Here is a 21852-nt window from a genome sequence, read left to right as displayed (position 1 = left end):
CCTTAAGACTAGGTTGTAGGACTATCTTTTCACGTCCAAAAGACTCATTCAGGTATTCACAAAACAACAAAAACCAACTAGGTCCTTATTGTAAGAGAGGAATTATTTCTGCCAACTTAATAATAAAAAAAACTTAGTCTAAGTATTTTTAGTACTTAGCGTGTGTATTCAGTGCTATACTAAGCAGTTTACTTTGACTAAACATATGGGAAAGCTTATGTTCCTGGCTTGGTTTCTTCATTTATGAAAAAAGAATAGGAAAGATGATTGGTCAGAACGAAGAGTCTACCCGCTGGACTTTAAAGTTACATGTTTTGGGGCGCCTGGGTGGCTCAGTCGGGTAAGTGTCCGACTTCAGCTCAGGTCATGATCTCGCGGTCCGTGGGTTCGAGCCCCGCGTCAGGCTTTATGCTGACAGCTCAGAGCCTGGAGCCTGTTTCAGATTCTGTGTCTTCCTCTCTCTCTGACCCTTCACTGTTCATGCTCTCTCTCTGTCTCAAAAATAAATAAACGTTAAAAAAAAAATTTAAAAAAATAAAATAAAATAAAGTTACATGTTTTCTGCCCTTGAACAGGATATTCTATATCTGCTTAACTGAATATTAATCTATAATACAAAATGCAAATACAAAAGGGCGCATTTTCTTAAATGCAAAAGGACACATTTTTTTAGGCAGCCCATTAGATGACACTGAGTTCACGATTATTCAATGTAATACATTTTTTTCAACATAAGACATTTAAATCTGAAGTCAAAAGTAAAATATGACATTTAGGAACAGGATACAGAGTACAAGGATGTTCAAATGATTTTAGAATAACTAAATGATCTTAGAATATCACATGTAACGAAAGTTTACTAAAGAATGGATATGGTTTGGGGACTTCTGGGTGGCTCAGTCAGTTGAGCATCCAACTCTTGATTTCTGCTCAAGTCATGATCTCACAGTTTGTGGGATTGAGCCCCATGTCAGGCTCTGTGCTGACAGCAAAGTGCCTGCTTGGGGTCCTCTCTCTCCCTCTCTTTGTGTCCCTCCCCTGCTTGCACACATACTCTCTCAAAATAAATGAATAAACTTAAAAAAAAAAAAAGAATGGATATCGCTTACATCAATAACTTCATTATGAAATTAAAACCATTTGCACACTGGCTTGCCTGCTGCACATAATTAATTTTTGAAAATAGATTATCATCTAAATTGGGACCTATTGAGGGGAGGGGGAAAGGAGGTGGTATTCCCAAATATTTATTTTTATTTATTTATTTTTTTTTTATTTTTGAGAGAGCAGAAGTGGGGGAGGAGTAAAGAGAGGGGAACAGAGGATCTGAAGCGGGCTCTGTGCTGACAGCAGCAGGCCTGACATGGGGCTTGAACTCACGAACCATGATATCATGACCTGAGCTGAAGTCGGATGCTCAAGGGAGGTGGTATTCCTAATTACACCAGGACCACAGAGGAAAATTGGAACATGGGTCCTCCTTGATAAAATCCAAGTCTCTTGAGACGGGATGGTCTATATGGGATCTCCCAACTAGACTCATTTTTAAACCACCCCCAACAGATAAAATGGTATTTTATAACTCAACCTTAGAGTAAAGGTTTCCAAGAAAATGAATATAAATAGAAACAAGACTTGACTTTTTAGTCATAGGGCAAGAGAGCACAAAATAATTGTTGAATTTCAAATTGCATTCTGTCTCCTTGTATAGGAGCCGTTTTGTCACTTACTCCTCCTCAGTCAGATTTCCTGAGATATGATTTGGGTCAGTACTGAAAATGCTCACAAAAGGAATGAATCATTACGTGTTAAGGAGATGACTTAAAAGCCTATTGAAAGATTTTATAAAAATTTAGCAAGGATTTTCAAGACAGCCTGCAGTTGTCAAACCAATACCCAAGTTTCCAGAGGACCTACTGTGGTCTTAAAGATTAAACACTAACTGTGTCCATCGTCTTCTGTTTTCTACACGTCTTCCTTGATGTGTAGAAAGAAATACATAAAATCTGTAATATCACAACAGAATTTATAACACTGAGGAGGGATTTCTTTAGAAGTATTTTCAGTGAGGGGAGGAACAATGAGCTGAAGAGGGATTTTACTGCCCACAGATGCTTCCAGAAGGCTCTGTCTCCCTTCTCATTCCTTGCTCCCTCCCTCCTTCCTTTATTCCTTGATATTTTTTCCCTTTCTCTCTTAAAGCTTAGAACTGTGACAATACTTACTAGGATTCTAATAATACTTGCTAATTAATTGCTTCTGTCTCTCTCTCTCTTGTTAAGTAATTGACTGCTTCGCTAATCTTTCCAAAAGTGCTCTTACAGCCCCCAGATCTGTATCATCCTTCTTAGCGTGACCAGCAGAACATTGCTCAGCACTCTGGTCTCATACAGATACTGCAAAGAGCTGTTATGTGTCGTCTGACAATTTCTTTGCCCCCCATCAAAGGAGATCCTAGGCACACATAACTATTATTATTTCTTGGCTATTGGAGAATTTCTAGTCTTCAGAAAAACAAAATGTAAATCACTTCAATAAAAGTTATCCCAGACATCCTAGGCCTCTGGTGGGAGTGGGCCGAGTGATGGAGAGGAAGCTGTTTCTACATTTAAAAAAGAGAAAGAGAAAAATGGTCATTGGGTACCTGAGAAAACTTCATCTCAACTTCATCTATTTCCTTCCTCCTTCAAGTGAGCCAATTTGTCATGAATGAAAGACATCAAACAAGTAAAACTTCTGACAGGGCATCTGCTTGACTGTGGTTTTTGAATCCTAGCTCTACTACTTCTTGTGTGGGAGACCTTGGCGGATGATTTAAACCACTTGCAAGATGAAAAGAACAGGAGCCCTTTCAAGGCATTATTATTGTGGCCAAATAAGGTTGTGCAAGTAAGGCCCCCGGAGCAGTGAGCAGCACATAGCAAACATTCAAGCATGATGATACTATTCAGTGTATCGTGAGATTATTTTTCCTTCCATGGTATTCACACCGCTCCTGATAGTCTTGTCTTACACCCAGCAAGACTGTGTTGCTGCCTGGGTGCTGTTCTTTTAGAGATTCTCCCAAGGAAGCCCAAACCCCAAATACTCCATGTGCTCACCAGCGCACAAAAAGCCTTCAACAGGGAGCAAATACTCACTCCTCAAATGTCTGAAGAGGCAACGCTTCAGACTCTGATCTGAGGCCAGAAAGGACTTTTATAAAAGGAATAATTTTGGGGCACCTGGGTGGCTCAGTCGGTTGAGCGTCCGACTTCAGCTCAGGTCACGATCTCATGGCTCGTGAGTTTGAGCTCTGCGTCGGGCTCTGTGCTGACAGCTTGGAGCCTGGAGCCTGCTTCATATTCTGGGTCTCCTTCTCTCTCTCTGCCCTCTCCTGCTCATGCTGTCTCTCTCTGTCTCTCAAAAATAAATAAAATAAACATTTAAAAAAATTTTTTTTAAATTTAAAACGAGCAATTTTGACACTGAGAAAGCCAGAGGGCTAGGCGTTTCCTGGGAGTGAGAACAAAAGCAGGAGAAGAGAAGCAAAACATACCACATTCCAAAGAACTGAAACAAGGCTGAACTGCCTCAAAATTTCACCAACATCCATGCACCTCAGCCCTCCCATTCACCCAAATCTTCGAATAAGGGACAGAAAGTAATGGCAGCCCGCAGGGCATTTTCCAGACAGAGACGATTCCCCATACAGATTTCCTAAGTAACACCTGGGGATAAATTGGTGCCCATGAATGAATATTCCATTGTGGTTTTGAGGATTTCTTTGTAAGTGTCTTGCTTCAAAAATGAAGAATGAAGACAGAAGAAAAAAACCAGTGAATCCTAGAACTTCCTGCTCTGATTAAGGGAGAAGACACTTCAGAGCATGCAAGATGGGGATAGTTCGTACCTGTTGTGTTTCAGCGTCAGCCATGAGCCTAAATGTAGCCTGCCCTCACTTAAGTAGGAATTCTTTTTACATTATACCTCAAGGGCTTGAATATTTAATTGCAGGTTTTTTCTTTAAAAAAATTACTTATAATATTACTTATTATATTACTTATTATATAATTATTTGTAATTATCATTATAAGGAAATGAAAAATAATCTCCCTGGGGAAGAAAAAGTATGTAATTCAGGAAAAATAAATATGGGTAAACTGAATTAAGAAAGATCTATTCCATAAAGGGCAGAAGCTTTGAAGTTCTTTGCCTGTTCAGAAACAAACACACAACTTCCCAGACAATAATTGACAAGCACAGTAGGATTCCAGAATCACAGGAGTTGACAGTCAATCTGTGTGCTTCTGGTCAAACGGGCTTTAAACCTGATTTACTGTAATCTACGTTTTTTAGACCATGACAGCTGGCCAGTCTGTATATAAACTGTGCCTGGGTTCTTTCTAAGAAATGGTTCTTGGAATAAGGACCTTGGAAGGCCTGAATCTGCTGACCGAGATGTAGGATTCTGGAATGGCTGTGCATATGGAATTTATAACTAAATGGCCTGGATTCAAACCCAGTTTTGCTAATTCCCTAGCCGGGTGAACCTGGGAAAATTATTCCATTCTTTAAGCTTCAGCTTCCTCAATTGTAAAGAGGATGATACAACCTGATAGAGTTTCAGTAAGGGATCAAAATAGGAAAACGCAAATAAAGCGCTTAGCATATTTCAGAGCATAAAATGAGCATTCCAGGAGGGGCACCTGGGTGGCTCAGTGGGTTGAGCTCTTGGTTTCAGCTCAGGTCATGACCTCACAGTTCATGGGATCAAGCCCCATGTCAGACTCTGTGCTGACAGCGTGGAGCCTGCTTGGGATTTTCTCTCTTCCTCTCTCTCTGCCCTTCCCCTGCTCGAGTGTGTGCGCGCTCTCTCTCTCTCTCTCAAAATAAATAAATAAACATTTCAAACAATGAGCACTCCAGGAGAGGAAAACTATTACAGTTTTATCTAAATACCCTGGGATGTAAATATTGGGCTATTTTGACCAATACGTTAACTGAATTACAAACAGAATAGATTCACTCACTTGTATATAAACAAAAAGTTATGAGGGCCTTTCAAAGGCAAGAAGCAAGGGAGTAAGGCGCTGTGAAAAACTTGTAGGGAATATTGCCCTCAAGTAACTTGACACTGGTTGAGATTAGATATGCACCTAAATAACAAAAATACCAAGTAGAAAGTGGCAAGACTAGGGTGCCTAGTTGGCTCAGTTGGTTGAGTGTCCAACTTCAGCTTGAGTCATGATGATCTCGCAGTTCATGAGTTCAAGCCCCACATTGGGCTCGCTGCTGTGAACTCAGAGCCCGCTTCAAATCCTCTGTCCCCTTTCTACCCCTTCCCCACTTGCCCTCTCTCACAAGTAAACATTTAAAAAAAAAAAAGTGCTACTGGGGTTCAAAGGAAGAAGAGATTATAATCTCATTGAGAGAAGTCAGAGAGCACTTTGCAGATGAGGGCCCTGTGGTATATGTCTCTATAACCTGAATATTTTGATAATAGGATAGGACTTACAAAAGTCTTATTGACTTGAAAAGATGCACATTGTATGGTGCAAAAATTTTGGACATGTCTGAGAGCATTCAAATTCAATGTGTATTCTCTGATATGGTAACTTAGGGCCATAAAATCACTATCCAGTTAAAATGAGAATCAGGTTTGGCTTTACCCAGAGGATAGATAGTTGGCCATTTGCCCAGTGGTCTGTACAATAACATACTTTTACTTTTCTTTCTAAAAAACAGTACAGAGGAGAGTGCCTGGGTGGCTTAGTCAGTAGAGCATGAATCTCTTGATCTAGGGGTTGTAAATTCAAGCCCCATGTTGGGTGTAGAGATTACATTAGAGAAGAAAGGAAAAGAGAAGAGAAGAGAAGAAAGAAGAGAAGCAAAGAAAAGAAAAGAAGGAAAGAAGGATTCAGAGAGATCTTGTCTACACTTTACCCACATCTTGCCACACCAAGATATCGTATCGATCTTCCCTAGACTCGAAAGGAGAGAAGGGCAGTAAGAGAAGAAACAACAGGGAAGCAGTACTAATCTTTTGTCTGTAGAAACTCTGCATTATGGCCAGATGTCAAGAAAATTGGCTCATGTGCTCAGGGAATGTTGTCCTACTCTTGGTGGGAACAATGAGAACTTTTGTCTTATTCTCTTTCTCCTCTGCCATATATATTTTTTATCCTGACACTTAGGAAATGTTTGTAAAATCCTTTCCAATGTCAAATAAACATGAGATATGGAAGGATCACCTGGATGCTTGAAGTTAGGAAACCATTCTAAATATTCTAAATACCTGATTTCAAGGAAAGACACCTTTTGTTAACTAAATGAATAAAAAGGCCAAGGAGAGGATATTAACCTGAATAGATCTAAATTTAAGCTCACCCAGGACTTTGAAGGTTATTACCATGACCTGGATCTGGATCAGTGTTCCCTGCATCAGAGAGGAGGTGCCTAGGAAGGCAGAGAGAGGCATCCACAGCCCAGGTGGACAATTGCCCTCTTAGATAGTGGATGCCTGTCCTTCCAGCCCAGCACTGAAAAGAGACTTCCCGTGGTCCCTGGGTGGCTCAGTCGGGTAAGTGTCTGACTCTTGATTTCAGCTCAGGTCATGATCTCATGGATTGTGAGATTGAGCCCCACATCGGGCTCTGAGGTGAGTGTGCAGAACCTGCTTGGGATTCTCTCTCCTCTCATGTACCTGGGCAGCAAACCTCTCAGCTGCCGGCTTTCTGCAGTCTTAAGTCTGCAGGCAGACCAGCTGTGACAGAGCTTCTCCCCTCATAGCACCTTACTCCCTTACTCAAGGCTGCAAGGCTCAGTCAACACATTCCAGCATGGCCATCAGCTGCCACCATGTACCCACGTGTTCTAAGTCCCGGAACTAATGGTCTTATCTATTACACCACTGCGACCTAGGAAGGCCTGCCTGATTCTGAGCCAGAGTCGGAGAGAGTGAGAGTCTGTCACCAGCGGCAACCTTACAGCCTCTTGCCCCTTGCAGTCATTGGCGCCCCTTGGTTCAGCCTCACACTCCTCCGGCCATAGGGAGAGGTTATAACTCACCCTTCCCTTGCAATCATGTGGACAGGGGTGGAAGCGAAAGTTTCCAGAATAAAGGGATACCAGTCCCAGTGCCACTGGAGTGCAGGTCTCTTGACCCCTGCAGTGACTCAGGCTAGAGACAGGGTGGGCTCAGACCAGGATGGTGACAATGGACATGATGAGAAGCGCTTAAATTCCAGATGTGTTTGGATATGGAATGTGAAAGAAAGGGGGGGTTTGGTTTGACCCTGAGTCCCAAGCCGCAGTTTTTGTCTCATTTTAAATCTCACTCATCTGAATCTCTGATGTTCCCTCCTTGTTCTCAGACATCGAGAACCCTCTTGTTTCTGAGGATCAGTTGCCTGCTCCAGACTCTCACGTTCTCTTGTCATCTTCAGTTTTCTCTCTGCATGCCCTTTAGGTAGTGTTGTAGTTCTCACATAAGTGGACCCCACTTAATAAGAATAAGTTTGATATTCTCTTGTTGTAGTTGGGCCTGAAGATCATGTGACAGTGTGGCAGTGAAAACTGCCTAACATCTCCTTGAAATACACAACGAAGGACTGGCTTGCTTCTTTGCCAGCTCTCCAGCTTACAGCTTTTGCAAGGAGAGTGATGGGACCACTTAGTGACGGTTTTACACCTGGACATCTCGATTCTGTCTCTGTCTCAGTGAGTGAGAGTCACGTTATTGAGATTTCATTTTCCTGTCTGTAAAAACAGGGTTATTCAGCTTGAGATGAGAACTAACGAATGAGACAGTTAGTTACATTTAAGCATTTACTACGTTATGCTCTTTCGATATTTAAAAAACTAAACTTGTATTTTATATTTAAAACTTATATGTAAGCCCCACATTAAGCTCTTTTTACATAGTTATCTCATTTGATGCTTACAAGGTAAGTGCCATTATTATTTCCACTTTACAGATGAAGAAACTGAGGCTTAAATAGGTTAAGTGGCTTGTACAAGGTCACAGGGCTGGCACACGGTAGAGCTGGCATTCAGCTCTGTTGGGCCAGACTCCGTGCTCTTAACCACTTCACCCACGTTTCTTGCAGTGTCATTGGTGAATCATCTGGATGTGCCTGTTGTGTGCAAATTCCCAGATCCCACTCTCAGACCCACTGACTCAGACTCTAAGGCTGGGCTGAGAAACCTATACTTAACAGGAGCTCTGGGTGATTGATTATTGATACAACCATATCTCCTTGCATTGCCCCCTAAAGTGATGGTAAAGCATTCTGTTCTTGTGCCTATATAGTTCTGACAAAGCCTCCAAGCCAAAATTATGTGCAGGAATCTAAATTCTAGGATTTCATAAATACAAACAAGCAGCTAATAGTTCTTTTTTTTTTTAATTTTATTTTTTAAGATTTACATCCAAACTAGTTAGCATATAGTGCAACAATGATTTCAGGAGTAGATTCCTTAATGCCCCTTACCCATTTAGCCCACCCCCCCCACAACCCCTCCAGCAACCCTCAGTTTGTTCTCCATATTTGTGAGTCTGTTATGTTTTGTCCCCCTCCCTGTTTTTATATTATTTTTGTTTCCCTTCCCTTATGTTCCTCTGTTTTGTCTCTTAAAGTCCTCATATGAGTGAAGTCATATGATTTTTGTCTTTCTCTAATTTCACTTAGCATAATACCATCCAGTTCCATCCACATAGTTGCAAATGGCAAGGTTTCATTCTTTTTGATTGCTGAGTAATACTCCATTGTGTGTGTGTGTTTGTGTGTGTGTGTGTGTGTGTGTGTGTGTGTGTGTGTGTGTGTGTATACACCACATCTTCTTTATCCATTCATCCATCGATGGACATTTGGGCTCTTTCCATACTTTGGCTATTGTTGATGGTGCTGCTATAAACATGGGGGTGCATGTGTCCCTTCGAAACAGCACACCTGTATCCCATGGATAAATGCCTAGTAGTGTAATTGCTGGGTCGTAGGGTAGTTCTATTTTTAGTTTTTTGAGGAACCTCCATACTGTTTTCCAGAGTGGCTACACCAGCTTGCATTCCCAGCAGCTGATAGTTCTAATAGGGCAACTCTCTGTACTCTTAAGTCTGGTAATGCATCAATGTAATAAACCATGTAATGGTCAGAATTCATTTGTAGCGGATATCCAGACTAGTTCATTTAAGCAAAAAGGGATTTTTCCTAGAAAATAGGACATTCATCCATTACAGTATCTTTGAGACAGCTGAAAAAAATAGTAGTTGGATTGAGCATCCAAAAATGACTCCCAAAATGACAACATAGTACTGACCTCAGAAGCTATCACTCTTGCCATGATTGGGAGACTGCCTGAGAAATGGCAGAGGAGAATGGGGGGTCAAGATGGGACCCTGGGTTTAGGGAGTAAGCAGAAGTGAAGCCCATCATGGTGATCATCAAGGAATAGACAGGGAATTCAGACACAGAAACAGAAGCCAGGGAAGTCGAGAGTTCCAGAAGCCAGGAGTGGCTAACTTTGTAAAATACAGTAAGACAGCCAGTGGAGGGGGAGTGGGAGGAGGCAAGGCTAACAAGTCTCATTGACCTTGACAACTTGGTGATCTTTGCTAGATCAGCTAATGAGTTTTTCCAGCAGTTTCAGGGGAATGGTGAGGAAAGAAATCAGATGGGTGGGATAAAGAATAAATGGGAAATGAGCAAATGGAAGCAGCAAGTGCAGCATGAACAAGGCTTTGAAAGGTAAGTTGAAATGGGAAGGAGATAAGATTGTACGGCTTTTTATTTGCTGTAGGGTTTTATTTGCTGTAGGGTTTGGACTGTAGGGTTTTTTATTTGCTGTTGTTTTGTTTTTTTGGGGGTAGAGAGAAACTTGAGCATAGTGATAGCAGAGGCATTTGAAAGAGAAATTACTTGATGGTCAGTGTTCCAAAGGTTATAGGGGCGCCTAGGTGGCTCAGTTGGTTGAGTGTCTGACTTCGGCTCGGGTCACGATCTTACGGTCCGTGGGTTCGGGCCCCGCGTCGGGCTCTGTGCTGTCAGCTTAGAGCCTGGAGACTACTTCGGATTCTATGTCTCTCTCTCTCTCTCTCTCTCTCTCTCTCTCTGCCCCTCCCCCGCTCATGCTCTGTCTCTCTCTCTGCCAAAAATAAATAAACATTAAAAAATTAAAAAAAAAAAAAGGTCATAGAGGGAAGGGGTCAAGGCCTAGATGGGGGAGTTGGCCTGGAGTGCAGGAGGGACAGCTCATCTTATTATGGCTGGGGGAAAGGAGCTGACAGCAGATACAGATACAGGTGTGTTCCCAGCATAGGAATGAGTGGTAGAAACATAATCATGGCCATAATTATGTCCTAATTTTTTTCTCAAAGTAGATGAGGTCACCTGCTGAGAAGGAAGGGACTAGATACTGGGTGTGGAGCTTGGAGAGTTACAGGTTTGGAACATCAACTGCTAAGGGCAAGTGAAAGACTATTGTTAGTCAAGGAGATTGTCAGCCCAGATAAAATTGAGAATTGTGAGTTCAGAGGAGGGCAACCTGCCCAAATGGTGCATGCTTTAGGATTTCCCTTCCTTGGCCGGGAGTGGACAGGTGGGACATGGGACTGTTCCAGGGGTAATGCTGATTTTCAGTTCAGGATGATACTGGACTCTGTGCCTCAGATCTCCTAACTACATGTGCTGTTTCCTGTTTGGGTGTCAGGTACCTCAGTCAGGAACCCTGAAGCTGTCCCACTTACGGGAAGGAACATATACTTTTCAGCTCACTGTGATGGACACTGCTGGGCAGAGAAGCTCTGACAACGTCTCAGTGACAGTGCTGCCCATGACCTTCTCCACAGGAGGTGAGAGGAAAGTCCTTCCTTTGCATTCACAACGGTCGACAGAAACCAGCTACTTACAGAAAGATGGTATTGGATTAGCATTTTATATTCTTAAATTTTTTTAACATTGATTTATTTTTTGATAGAGACAGAGTGTGAGTGGGGGAAGGGCAGAGAGAGAGGGTGACACAGAATCCAAAACAGGCTCCAGGCTCTGAGCTGTCAGCACAGAGCCGGACGCGGGGCTCGAACTCACGAACTGTGAGATCATGACCTGAGCCGAAGTCAGACGCCTAACAGACTGAGCCACCCAGGGGCCCCCACAACTGTTTACTTCTTAATTTTAACCAGAAATTAAGGTTTTTAAGGGTTAAGAATTCTAATATAAAGCTTAATAATGTTAAATAGTTTAAAATACGTTTATTTAAAAAAAAAAAAACCTTTTTTTAATGTTTGTTTCTGAGACAGAGAGACTGAGCATGAGTGGGGGAGGGGCAGAGAGAGAGGGAGACACAGAATCCGAAGCAGGCTCCAGACTCTGAACTGACAGCACAGAGTCCGATGCAGGGCTCGAACTCACGGACCATGAGATCATGACCTGAGCCAAAGTCGGATGCCCAACCAACTGAGCCACCCAGATGCCCCAGCAGTTTATATTCTGACTTCATTCCATGGGCTCTTCCATTCCATTTTTGGTTGTTGTTGAATTAAGAGTCTTTTCTAAACATATGACAATTTAAAACAAATTAAAATTTATAAAGTGCATGTGTCAATTTAAAAGGACTATTTAGGGATGCCTGGGTGGCTCCGTCGGTTAAGTGTTCGACTTTGGCTGAGGTTATGATCTCACAGTTTGTGAGTTCGATCCCTACGTCGGGCTCTGTGCTGACAGCTCAGAGACTGGAGCCTGCTCTCTCTGCCCCTCTCAAAAATAAACATTAAAAAAAATAAAATTAAAAAAAAAACCATAAAAGGACTATTTAGCTCTTTCTGCCCACAGGTCCTGTCCCCATGCTTTAATAAAAACACTATTTGGGCACCTGGTTGGCTCAGTCGGTTAAACATCTGACTTCGGCTCAGGTCATGATCTCACAGTCCGTGTGTTCGAGCCCCACGTCGGGCTCTGTGCTGACAGCTCAGAGCCTGGAGCCTGCTTCAGATTCTGTGTCTCCCCCTCTCTCTCTGCCCCTCCCCTGTTCATGCTCTGTCTGTCTCTGTCTCAAAAATAAATAAAAATATTAAAAAAAAAAAAATTTAAAAACACTATTGGGCAAAAAAAAAAAAAAGGGCTAAAATTTTTCATGGACACGTTAACACAAATACTAATAATATAGCTTTACATACATGTGATGGTTCTCACTTTCAGTTGCACAATGTAAACTCATTCTTCTCATTTATCTATGTTTCTTACCTTCCCAAACATCTGCATTTCTAAGATTAGCTCATCAAGTTAAAAAATATATATATACATATATGTATATGGAACTTGAGAGCACAAAAGACATAGAGGTATTGCAGGGGGAAACCCCCCACAGTTGACTCCAGGGAGAGGTACAGAGATGCTGTGTCTTTGAGGGTCTTGTCGTTCAGTCCGCGGACTCTGTCAGTGTGTGCGGGACCGCAGGGTGCACAGGAGCTGTGCGAGGCACTGAGCATACAGAGGTGCTCACCCGCGCCCACGTGGTGAGCCTTCCCAGTCACTAACCACGGCTCCAGAAAACCCATCCTTCGCATGTCTTCGCCATCCCTGATAACTCAGTCAGTGGGAGAATAAGGGTAAAAAGATCAGAGAATGACTGCATATGGCTGATCTTGTCTTCCATCCAACATAGGTCGGGATGCATATTGAAAATGAAGCAAGACTTGAGGATCCTAAGGACTTGGCACCCCTGATAATTTGCCTTCCACAGGGACACAGAGCACAATCGGGGTTCGGAATGTGACTGGCTGACTCCCCGTCCGGCCGAGGTTCCAGCCTCCTGTGAGGAAGGAGGCTGCTGCCTGTGGCCTGGAGTGACACCAATTTCCTGCCCGCTGTTGCCCTCTGAAGCAGTGATGGCAAGTGAGAGGAGCCGTCCGGGTCAGGAGTCTGATCCCGCCCAGGTTCCAGCAGGGCCGTTGATCTATGGCAGCTGCAAAGTAGAGCCAGACAGCTACTCAACACATTTTTGAGGGGTGCCTGTCTGGCTCAGCCAGAAAAACATGTGACTCTTGATCTCTGGGTTCGAGCCCCACATTGGGCGTAGAGGTTACTAAAAAATAAACTTAAAAACATGTTTTTAGTACCTCGGTGTACTGGGCATGCACCAGGGCCATGGGAAACATGGCATCGGCCCCAGCCACTCCCTCCGTACGGAGGACCGCTGAACCCAGCGGGCTGTCCTGGGATCGAGTGCTCGCCTGGGCAGGAACCAAGTCAGGTGCCGATTATTGGAAGAAAGAGCTCATAGGAAGAAGGCATGGATATCCCGTTATCCCTATAGAAGTTTGAAAGGGATTTTGCTTTGTACAACCAAGGTGCCTGGGCGGGAGAGAGGGATAGAAGTGTGAGTACAAGCAGAGAGCTAACACTGCACCAGCCCAGTGTTTGCCTGGTTTCTTGACTTGGGCCAGTTTTCCAGGGCTCCAAAGATAAATTGCCAGTTGCACACTTCCGGCCTTTCTCCAAGATGACAAAATGTATCTGAAGTGGCAGAAAGTTATGTGCATCACTTCTGATTACTGAAAGGCCACTGGAGTATAGATCTTATATATGTAACTTTTTATAGAAAATTAAGGGGCACCTGGGTGGCTCAGTTGGTTGGGCATCCGACTTCGGCTCAGGTCATGATTTCTCGGTCTGTGAGTTTGAGCCCCACATCGGGTTCTGTGCTGATAGCTCAGAGCCTAGAGCCTGCTTCAGATTCTGTCTCCCTCTCTCTCTCTGTCCTTCCCCCACTCACACTCTGTCTCTCTCTGAAAAGAAAGAAAGAAAGAAAGAAAGAAAGAAAGAGGAAGAAAAGACAAAGAAAGGAAGAAAGAAAAAATTTAAAAGAATGGCTGTGTTATTAACTGCTATCTGGAATCACTCTCTGGCTAGATTGGAATAACATACTATGAATTAAAGTAATAAAACATCACATAGAGACATTGAAAACCAGAAATGGGGACAGAGAGGTGGTTCTCTCCCTTCTATTATAAATATATATTGGTCTTGCAGTTAATAACCCAGCTGTAATGGTAACCAGGGGTGGCACCATCTGGGGGACATAGGCAAGCATAGTACCCCTGCTGATGTGATAATTTGGGTGATCTTTGGATATAGAGGCTGCATGTTTTCAAGCTTTGAGAAAAATAATCTATTCAAATGCCAAGCCACCAAACACTTCCAATATGATCTAGATCAGTGGTCTCCAAAGAGGATCCCCCCCCACAGATAAAGGCATTTGTAGGATGGAAAAGAAGACACCCGAACTTATATTTTTAGTAATTTTTAATCTCCTCCTTGAATTTTTAGTATATTTTACATCATGTTTATTTTTTTTTAATTTTTTTAACGTTTATTTTTGAGACAGAGAGAGACAGAGCATGAACGGGGGAGGGTCAGAGAGAGGGAGACACAGAATCTGAAACAGGCTCCAGGCTCTGAGCTGTCAGCACAGAGCCCGACGTGGGGCTCGAACTCACGGACCGCAAGATCATGACCTGAGCTGAAGTCAACCGACTGAGCCACCCAGGCGCCCCTATATCATGTTTAATATGTTAGTATGCTGGTACATGCATATTATTTTTAGATGGAGATGTGTGTTTATTACACTATATGCATAGTATACAACACTATATGTATTGATCAGATGTATGGTCAAAAAAGTTTAGAGACCACTGATCTAGTAATAAATGGATACGTTACAGATATCAATCTATCTCCAAAAGCTACCAAGTAGTAAGTAAAACCTTGACATATTTAGGATTTCCATGTCATGAACTGAAAAATGTGAGCAGTAATTGTATCCCGCTTGGTATTCAGGGTAGCACAGTTTTCCTTCACTTTTCCTCCGAGTTCCTTTCCTGGAACCGAAGCAGATTCTCCTTTCCAGGACCAAATTTTCAGTCATAACTGAGGCCCTTTGCTTCCTCTTCTTTCTCAGGAACTTCTCCCACCATTTCTTCTCTTCTTCCTGGATCAAGGTATCTTCAAATTGCCTTGTACCCAGATAGACTCCTTTCCCAGGCCCTTGTTTAACTGCATGCAATGGAATATGTATCCAAGATTTCACTTGGACTTACCTACTATGCTCAACCATTTGCCTCGGTGGATTATCATAATCTACCATTCTCCCATGTCCTGAGAGAATTGTCTAGTTCCTTGTGTCCCTGGGAAATTAGGGAGTTCCATACGACCTACGTCTAGCCTGATACCTTTACTCTGCATCAACCAGTGTCAAAGTCACCCAGTTGTTGTGTAGCTAAGTCTAGTAAAGTTGGCTTAATCTGGAGTAGGGGAATGCCTTTCAAGAAAATACATGTAGCTCCTTTACACTGTAGATTAAAAACTCCTAACAGCTTCAGGGCCGCCTGAAGCCACTTCAGGGGCGCCTGGGTGGCTTGGTTGGTTGAGTGTGTGTCTTTGGCTCAAGTCATGATATAGCGGTTTGTGGGTTCAATCCCCCCGTTGGGCTACATGCTAACAGTGCGGAGCCTGTTTGGGATTCTCTCTCCGCCCTTCTCCCACTTGTATGCATGCTTGCTCTCTGTCTCTCAAAATAAGTAAAGAAACTTAAAAAAAAAAAACAAAAAAAAAAACCCTGGGGTGCCTGGTGGCTCAGTAGGTTAAGCATCTGACTTTGGCTCAGGTCATGGTCTCACAGTTCGTGAATTCGAGCCCTGTGTCAGGCTCTGTGCTGACAGCTCAGAGCCTGGAGCCTGCTTCAGATTCTGTGTCTCCCTCTCTGTCTGCCCCTCCCCTGCTCACACGTGCGTGCGCGCGCGTGTGTGTGTGTGTGTGTGTGTGTGTGCAAAATAAAAATAAATAAACATTATAAATGTTTATCTCAAAAATAAATAAACATTAAAAAAAAAAAAACTAACAGCTCCAAAAGGGAGACAATTTCATTATTTGAAGAAAATAAATTCATACCAGCCAGTAGCTAGAGATTGTGTTTATTCTTTATGGCGGTAGGGATGTATGGTAGTCAACAAGTAGGGTTCAATAGTCGAAAGTTAATCTCAGTAAAAATGATCACTTAGAAAACAAGAATGCAAGACATAGCATGTCTAAAGACATAGCATGTATAAAATGGTGTTTCTAATAAAACACATTCAGCCAGCCAAATGCCATGCGGGGTGGGGGGCAGTGTTAGGGGGCCCACAGAGTCGACGGGATGAACAAAGGAACGCAGAGTGAGACGTGAGGGAGCAAACCCGGGGCTGGCTGGGGAAGACCAGAGCTGCTGCTCGTCTGTTCCCACCTGGTAGGCAGCGCTGGCCTGGAGAACGGCCCCGCGACCAAGAGCCCATGTGATGCCTCAGAGTTAAGTCAGGGGGTCAAGGAGGCACCCCTTTCTCGCAACCTTTTGCTCCAGCTCAGACTGTTGGTGTCTGCCCCATTATGTGCATCTCTCTCCCCCAAAATGTTCCATGTACATTTAGTCTTACTTAATCATGACACAGCGAAGTGTTGACGATATGGCACTCCTGTGACTTGAGACTTGTTCGCAAACAGGATGCTCGAACGTTTGCTCACGCTACCACTTCTCTTGTGATGACGGCTGCTGCATTGACATCATGCTGGCTTGCGATGGAGTGGAGCAGTGTCCTGATGGGTCCGATGAGGCTTTCTGTCATAATTGTGAGTCAGCTGCATGGCCTTTTCAGGCAAGGCGGGGAGACGGGATATCTTTATTCTCATAATAAAATGCAAATTCAGTATTGTTCTTTTTCTAACCAGTTTTAGGTATAACTTCGTGTGAATAAGCTATGCCTTAAATTAAATGACCATTAACTGTAAGTCTGTAATCTGAGTTGCAAATGTCAAATGTTTTATATTGCTTACCTTCTTCAAAATTTGCTTTGTTTTCTAAAAGACTCTTCCCCATCCTAAAAATGCTGTGAGGAATATGCTTTTAAAAAAAACTAAAGTGAGGGGCGCCCGGGTGGTTCAGTTGGTTAAGCGGCCGACTTCGGCTCAGGGCATGATCTCGCGGTCCGTGAGTTCGAGCCCCGCGTCGGGCTCTGTGCTGACAGCTCAGAGCCTGGAGCCTGTTTCAGATTCTGTGTCTCCCTCTCTCTGACCCTCCCCCATTCATGCTCTGTCTCTCTCTGTCTTAAAAATAAATAAATGTTAAAAAAAAAACAAAAAAAAACTAAAGCGAGTTAAGATTTTGTTTTGATAAATTTTTTAGAAAAAAATTTTTTTTCAATATCCATTTTTGAGAGAGAGACACACAGAGCACAAGCTAGGAGGGGCAGAGAGAGAGGGAGACACAGAATCTGAAGCAGGATCCAGGCTCTGAGCTGTCAGCACAGAGTCCAAGATGGGGCTCAAACTCACAAACCGTGAGATCGTGACCCAAGCTGAAGTCAGACGCTTAACTGACTGAGCCACCCAGGCGCCCCTAGAAAAAATTGTGATGTACTAGGGTGTAGCTAAGTCAGGACTGTAAACCAGTCTTATAATGTCACCTACATACACAAAAGGGCACTGAAAGAAAGAAGAAAACTGCTGGTTTTGAAGAAGGATGTAAAATCTCAAAACCTTAAGCTTAAGCTTTGTTGTTGTTATTGTTGTTTTAATTTTTTTGACGTTTATTTATTTTTGAGAGAGAGAGACAGGGCATGAGTGGGGGAAGGGGCAATGAGAGAGAGGGAGACACAGAATCTGAAGCAGGCTCCAGGCTCTGAGCTGTCAGAGCAGAGCCCGATGCAGGGCTCAAACGCACAAACCATGAGATCATGGCCTGAGCCAAAATCGGACACTTAACCACCTGAGCCACCCAGGCGCCCCTTAAGCTTTGTTTTTGTCAATTTATTTGTGACATTTAGAAAGCCAGTTATTGGAAGAAGAGAAAACAGTTTACCCATTCGAAAAGAAGAGAGTAATTTTTATGGGGCTCTAACATGGCTTAGATGGTTATTATTCCCAAGTATCCATGGCTTTGAATCTACTGCAAATTTAGTGCTTTTAATTACAGTTCAGAAAAGAAACCCAGCAGCTAACGGTAGCTCCTGTATCCTTCAGTGAGCCTTGACCGGAAGACGGTGACCCACACAGCAACTGCCCAGCCTAGAATCACAGGACCAATCAAAGATGTGGCAGGAGGCTCCTTCTTGGAAAAGTCCCAGAAAGTGACTGTCCCAAACCAGCCACTGGTGGTATCAAACACAGAGAAGAGGAATCATTCCACTTTTTGGGGACCAGAGAGTCAGACTGATCCTGTGATGTCAGGTAAGGACCTCAACAGCTTCTCCGCAAACAGCCTCATTTTCTCCAGTGATGCTGGGCTCAAAATGAAGGTTATATTTGAAGAGTGTTATGGAAATAAAACAAAGAAGAGAGTTAAAATGAAAACTGTGGCCAAAAAGGAAAAAAAAAAAACCCACCCCATCTGACATTTGCACTGATTATACTAAGGAACACCTACTAAATACATTCATACATTCATATATACTCCAGGGCTACCTGTACATTTATTAGTAAGTACGTTCAAATTAGGAAATTTCAACACCTGTGTTAAGAAAACAAATGCCCTACGTGTGAAATTTTAGGTTATTTTGAGATGAAGCAGCATAACCCTCTTTGCACTAAGCTAGTGAATGTAAGTAAAGAGAATCTACGTCATATTGAAATGGTTGCTTGTGGCGCGCCTGGGTGGCTCAGTTGGTTAAGTGTCTGACTTCGGCTCAGGTCATGATCTCACAGTTCGTGAGTTCAAGCCCTGCGATGGGCTCTGTGCTGACAGCTCAGAGCCGGGAGCCTGCTTTACATTCTGTGTCTCCCTCTCCCTCGCTGTCTCTCTCTCTCTCTCTCTCTCTCTCTGCCCCTTCCCTGCTCATGCTCTGTCTCTCTCTGTCTCAAAAATAAATAAACATTAAAAAAAATTAAAAAAAAAAAAGAAATGGTTGCTTGTGCGAGCACTTCAGTCCTATGCTCCCAATTAACGAAATCTGTAACTTTTTTGTTTTCACTAATAAGGCTAATAAGAATCTTGTCTACGTTCACACTGCTGAAACATTAACATTCTGTCATCTTAAATTTGTTTTTGCACATTTGTATTGTTTGTGACAAGAGACAGAAATATAGAATATCACATTTCTGTACGCCTTTGTAAATGTCTTTTCAGTACTCAAACTCTGCATACCTTGTACAGAAATAATCTGTCGCTACTTTAATAACTTCTTTATGAAATTCTTTTGTTCTATGCAGAAGATGCAAATAATAAAAAAGGAAAATAATTTAAAATACCACTCTTTACTGAAAACAACTTTTGGTACCTTGTACAGAAATAATCTGTCGCTACTTTAATAACTTCTTTATGAAATTCTTTTGTTCTATGCAGAAGATGCAAATAATAAAAAAGGAAAATAATTTAAAATACCACTCTTTACTGAAAACAACTTTTGGTATTTTGGTATATTTTTTTCTAGTCTTGTTTATCTAATGTTTAGTTTTTTTCATATATTCTTTTTTTTAATGTTTATTTATTTTTGAGGGAGAGAGAGAATGTGAGCATGCACGCGCGGGTAAGAGCACGAGTCACGGAGGGGCAGAGAAAGGGAGACACAGAATCTGAAGTTGGCTCCAGGTTCTGAGCTCTCAGCAGAGCCCCATGCGGGGCTCAAACCCACGAACTATGACATCATGACCTGAGCCGAAGTCAGATGCTTAACTGACTGAGCCACCCAGGCACCCCATCTACTGTTTAGATTTTAAGTGTATCTGTACAGATATGTCCACAGAAATATTCCATGAAGGGTTTTCTTTTGGACAGTTTAGACTAGGTGCTTTCAAATGCCTAAGCTGGGTCTATACCTTTGTTAGTACTGCCATCTAATGGGTAAATCAGCCCATGTAGCAAAACTCACCATTAATATTCTGTTGCATTTTTTCTGGTCACTTTCATTTATACACATACATGCACACATTTATTCACTTTTTATCTTAGCATAATTAATATACAGTGTTATAGTCTCAGGCATACAATATAATGATTTAATAATTCTATGCATTGCTCCCTGCTCATCATGATAAATTTAGTCTTAATCCCCTTCACCAACTTCACCCATCCCCCAGCCAGTTCCCCTCCCTCAACCACCAGTTTGTTCTCTGTATTTAAGTCTGTTTTTGTTTTTGTTTCTTTTTTTCTTTGTTCACTTGTTTTGTTTCTTAATTTCCACATATGAGTGAAATTGTATGGTATTTGTCTTTCGCTGACTTATTTCACTTAGCATTGTACTCTCTGGGTTCATGCATGTTGTTGCAAATGGCAAGATTTTGTCCTTTTTATGGCTGAGTAATATTCCATTACACACACACACACATACACACACACACACACACACACACACGTCTTTATCCATTCATTTATGGAGGGGCACTTGTGTTCCTTCCATATCTTGGCTATTGTAAATAATGCCGCAGTAAACAGGGACACATATATCTTTTCAAATTAGTGTTTTGTTTTCTTTGGGTAAATACCCAGTAATGGAATTCCTGGATCATATGCTAATCTATTTTTAATTTTTTGAGGAACTTCCATATTGTTTTCCACAGTGACTTTACCAGTTCATGTTCCCACCAACGGAATACAAAGATTCCTTTTTTTTTTTCAACGTTTTTTTTTTTTTTTTTTTTTTTTTTAATTTTATTTTTGGGACAGAGAGAGACAGAGCATGAATGGGGGAGGGGCAGAGAGAGAGGGAGACACAGAACCGGAAACAGGCTCCAGGCTCCGAGTCATCAGCCCAGAGCCCGACGCGGGGCTCGAACTCACGGACCGCGAGATCGTGACCTGGCTGAAGTCGGACGCTTAACCGACTGCGCCACCCAGGCGCCCCCAAAGATTCCTTTTTTAACGTGTCCTCATCAACACTTGTTATTACTTATCTTTTTTGTTTTTAGCCATTCTGACATTGTGATTTTGATTTATATTTTCCTGGTGATTAGCTATGTTGAACATCTTTCCATGGGTCTGTGGTTCACTTGTATGTCTTCTATGGCAATATGTCTATTCTGCCCATTTTTAATCAGATTCTTTGTGGGCTTTTGGGGGAGGGAGGGTGTTAGGCTTATTAAGTTCTTTATATATTTTGGATTTTAACCCATTACTTGATATATCATTCACAAATACCTTCTCCCATTCGGTAAGTTGCCTTATCATTTTGTTGATGGCTTCATTTGCCATGAAAAGCTTTTTACTTTGGTGTAGTCCTAATACTTTTATTTGTTTGTTTGTTTTTACTCTTGCCTAAGGAAACACATCTAGTAAAATGTTTCTGTAGCTAGCGTTAAAGATATTACTGCCTATGTTTTCTTCTAGGAGTTTTATGGTTTCGGGTCTCACATTTAGGTCCTTAATCCATTTTGAGTTTATTTTTGTGTATGGTGTAAGAAAGTGGTCCAGTTTCATTCTTTTGCATGTGGCTGTCCAGTTTTCCCAACACCATTAATTGAAAAGACTGCCTTTTCCCCATTGTATATTCTTGCTTCCTTTGACCGTATAGTTGTAGGTTTATTTTTGGATTTTCTATCCTGTTCCATTGATCGATGTGTCTATTTTTGTGCTCGTACCATACTGTTTGGATTATTGCAGCGTTGTAGTATGTCTTGAAATCTGGGATTATGATACCTCCAGCTTTGTTCTTCTTTCTCACGTTTGCTTTGGTTATTTGGGATCTTCTTTGATTTTATATAAATTTTAGGATTATTTGTTGTAGTTTTGTGGAAAATGTTATTGGTATTTTGAGAGGATTGCATTAAATCTGTAGATTGCTTTGGGTAGTATAGACATTTTAACAATATTTGTTCTTCCAGTCCATGAGCGTGGTGTATCTTTCCATTTGTTTGT

General features: G+C 42.2%; 1 protein-coding gene across 7 annotated transcripts in view; it reads left to right on the top strand.

Moving 5' to 3' along the window:
* Positions 1–21852, top strand: part of LRP11 (LDL receptor related protein 11) — a 64988-nt gene that overhangs the window by 13479 nt on the left and 29657 nt on the right. For 5 of the 7 annotated variants that reach the window (XR_007152472.1, XR_007152471.1, XR_007152470.1 and 2 more), the window contains exons 3-5: positions 10690–10897; positions 16512–16637; positions 18027–18233. Coding sequence is in view for 3 of the 7 variants with exons in the window: in XM_047860554.1 (XP_047716510.1) it covers positions 10690–10897; positions 16512–16637; positions 18027–18233 (541 nt within the window). In the remaining 4 variants the exon portion in view is untranslated. The remainder of the gene's footprint in view (positions 1–10689; positions 10898–16511; positions 16638–18026; positions 18234–21852) is intronic. The other 2 variants (XM_047860555.1, XM_047860557.1) reach the window with 1 other exon arrangement.

The sequence above is a fragment of the Prionailurus viverrinus genome, chromosome B2 (assembly GCF_022837055.1).
Source record: "Prionailurus viverrinus isolate Anna chromosome B2, UM_Priviv_1.0, whole genome shotgun sequence".
Taxonomy (NCBI): domain Eukaryota; kingdom Metazoa; phylum Chordata; class Mammalia; order Carnivora; family Felidae; genus Prionailurus; species Prionailurus viverrinus.
The sequence above is the reverse complement of the archived record's forward strand: the minus strand, read 5'-3'. Positions and strand labels throughout refer to the sequence as shown.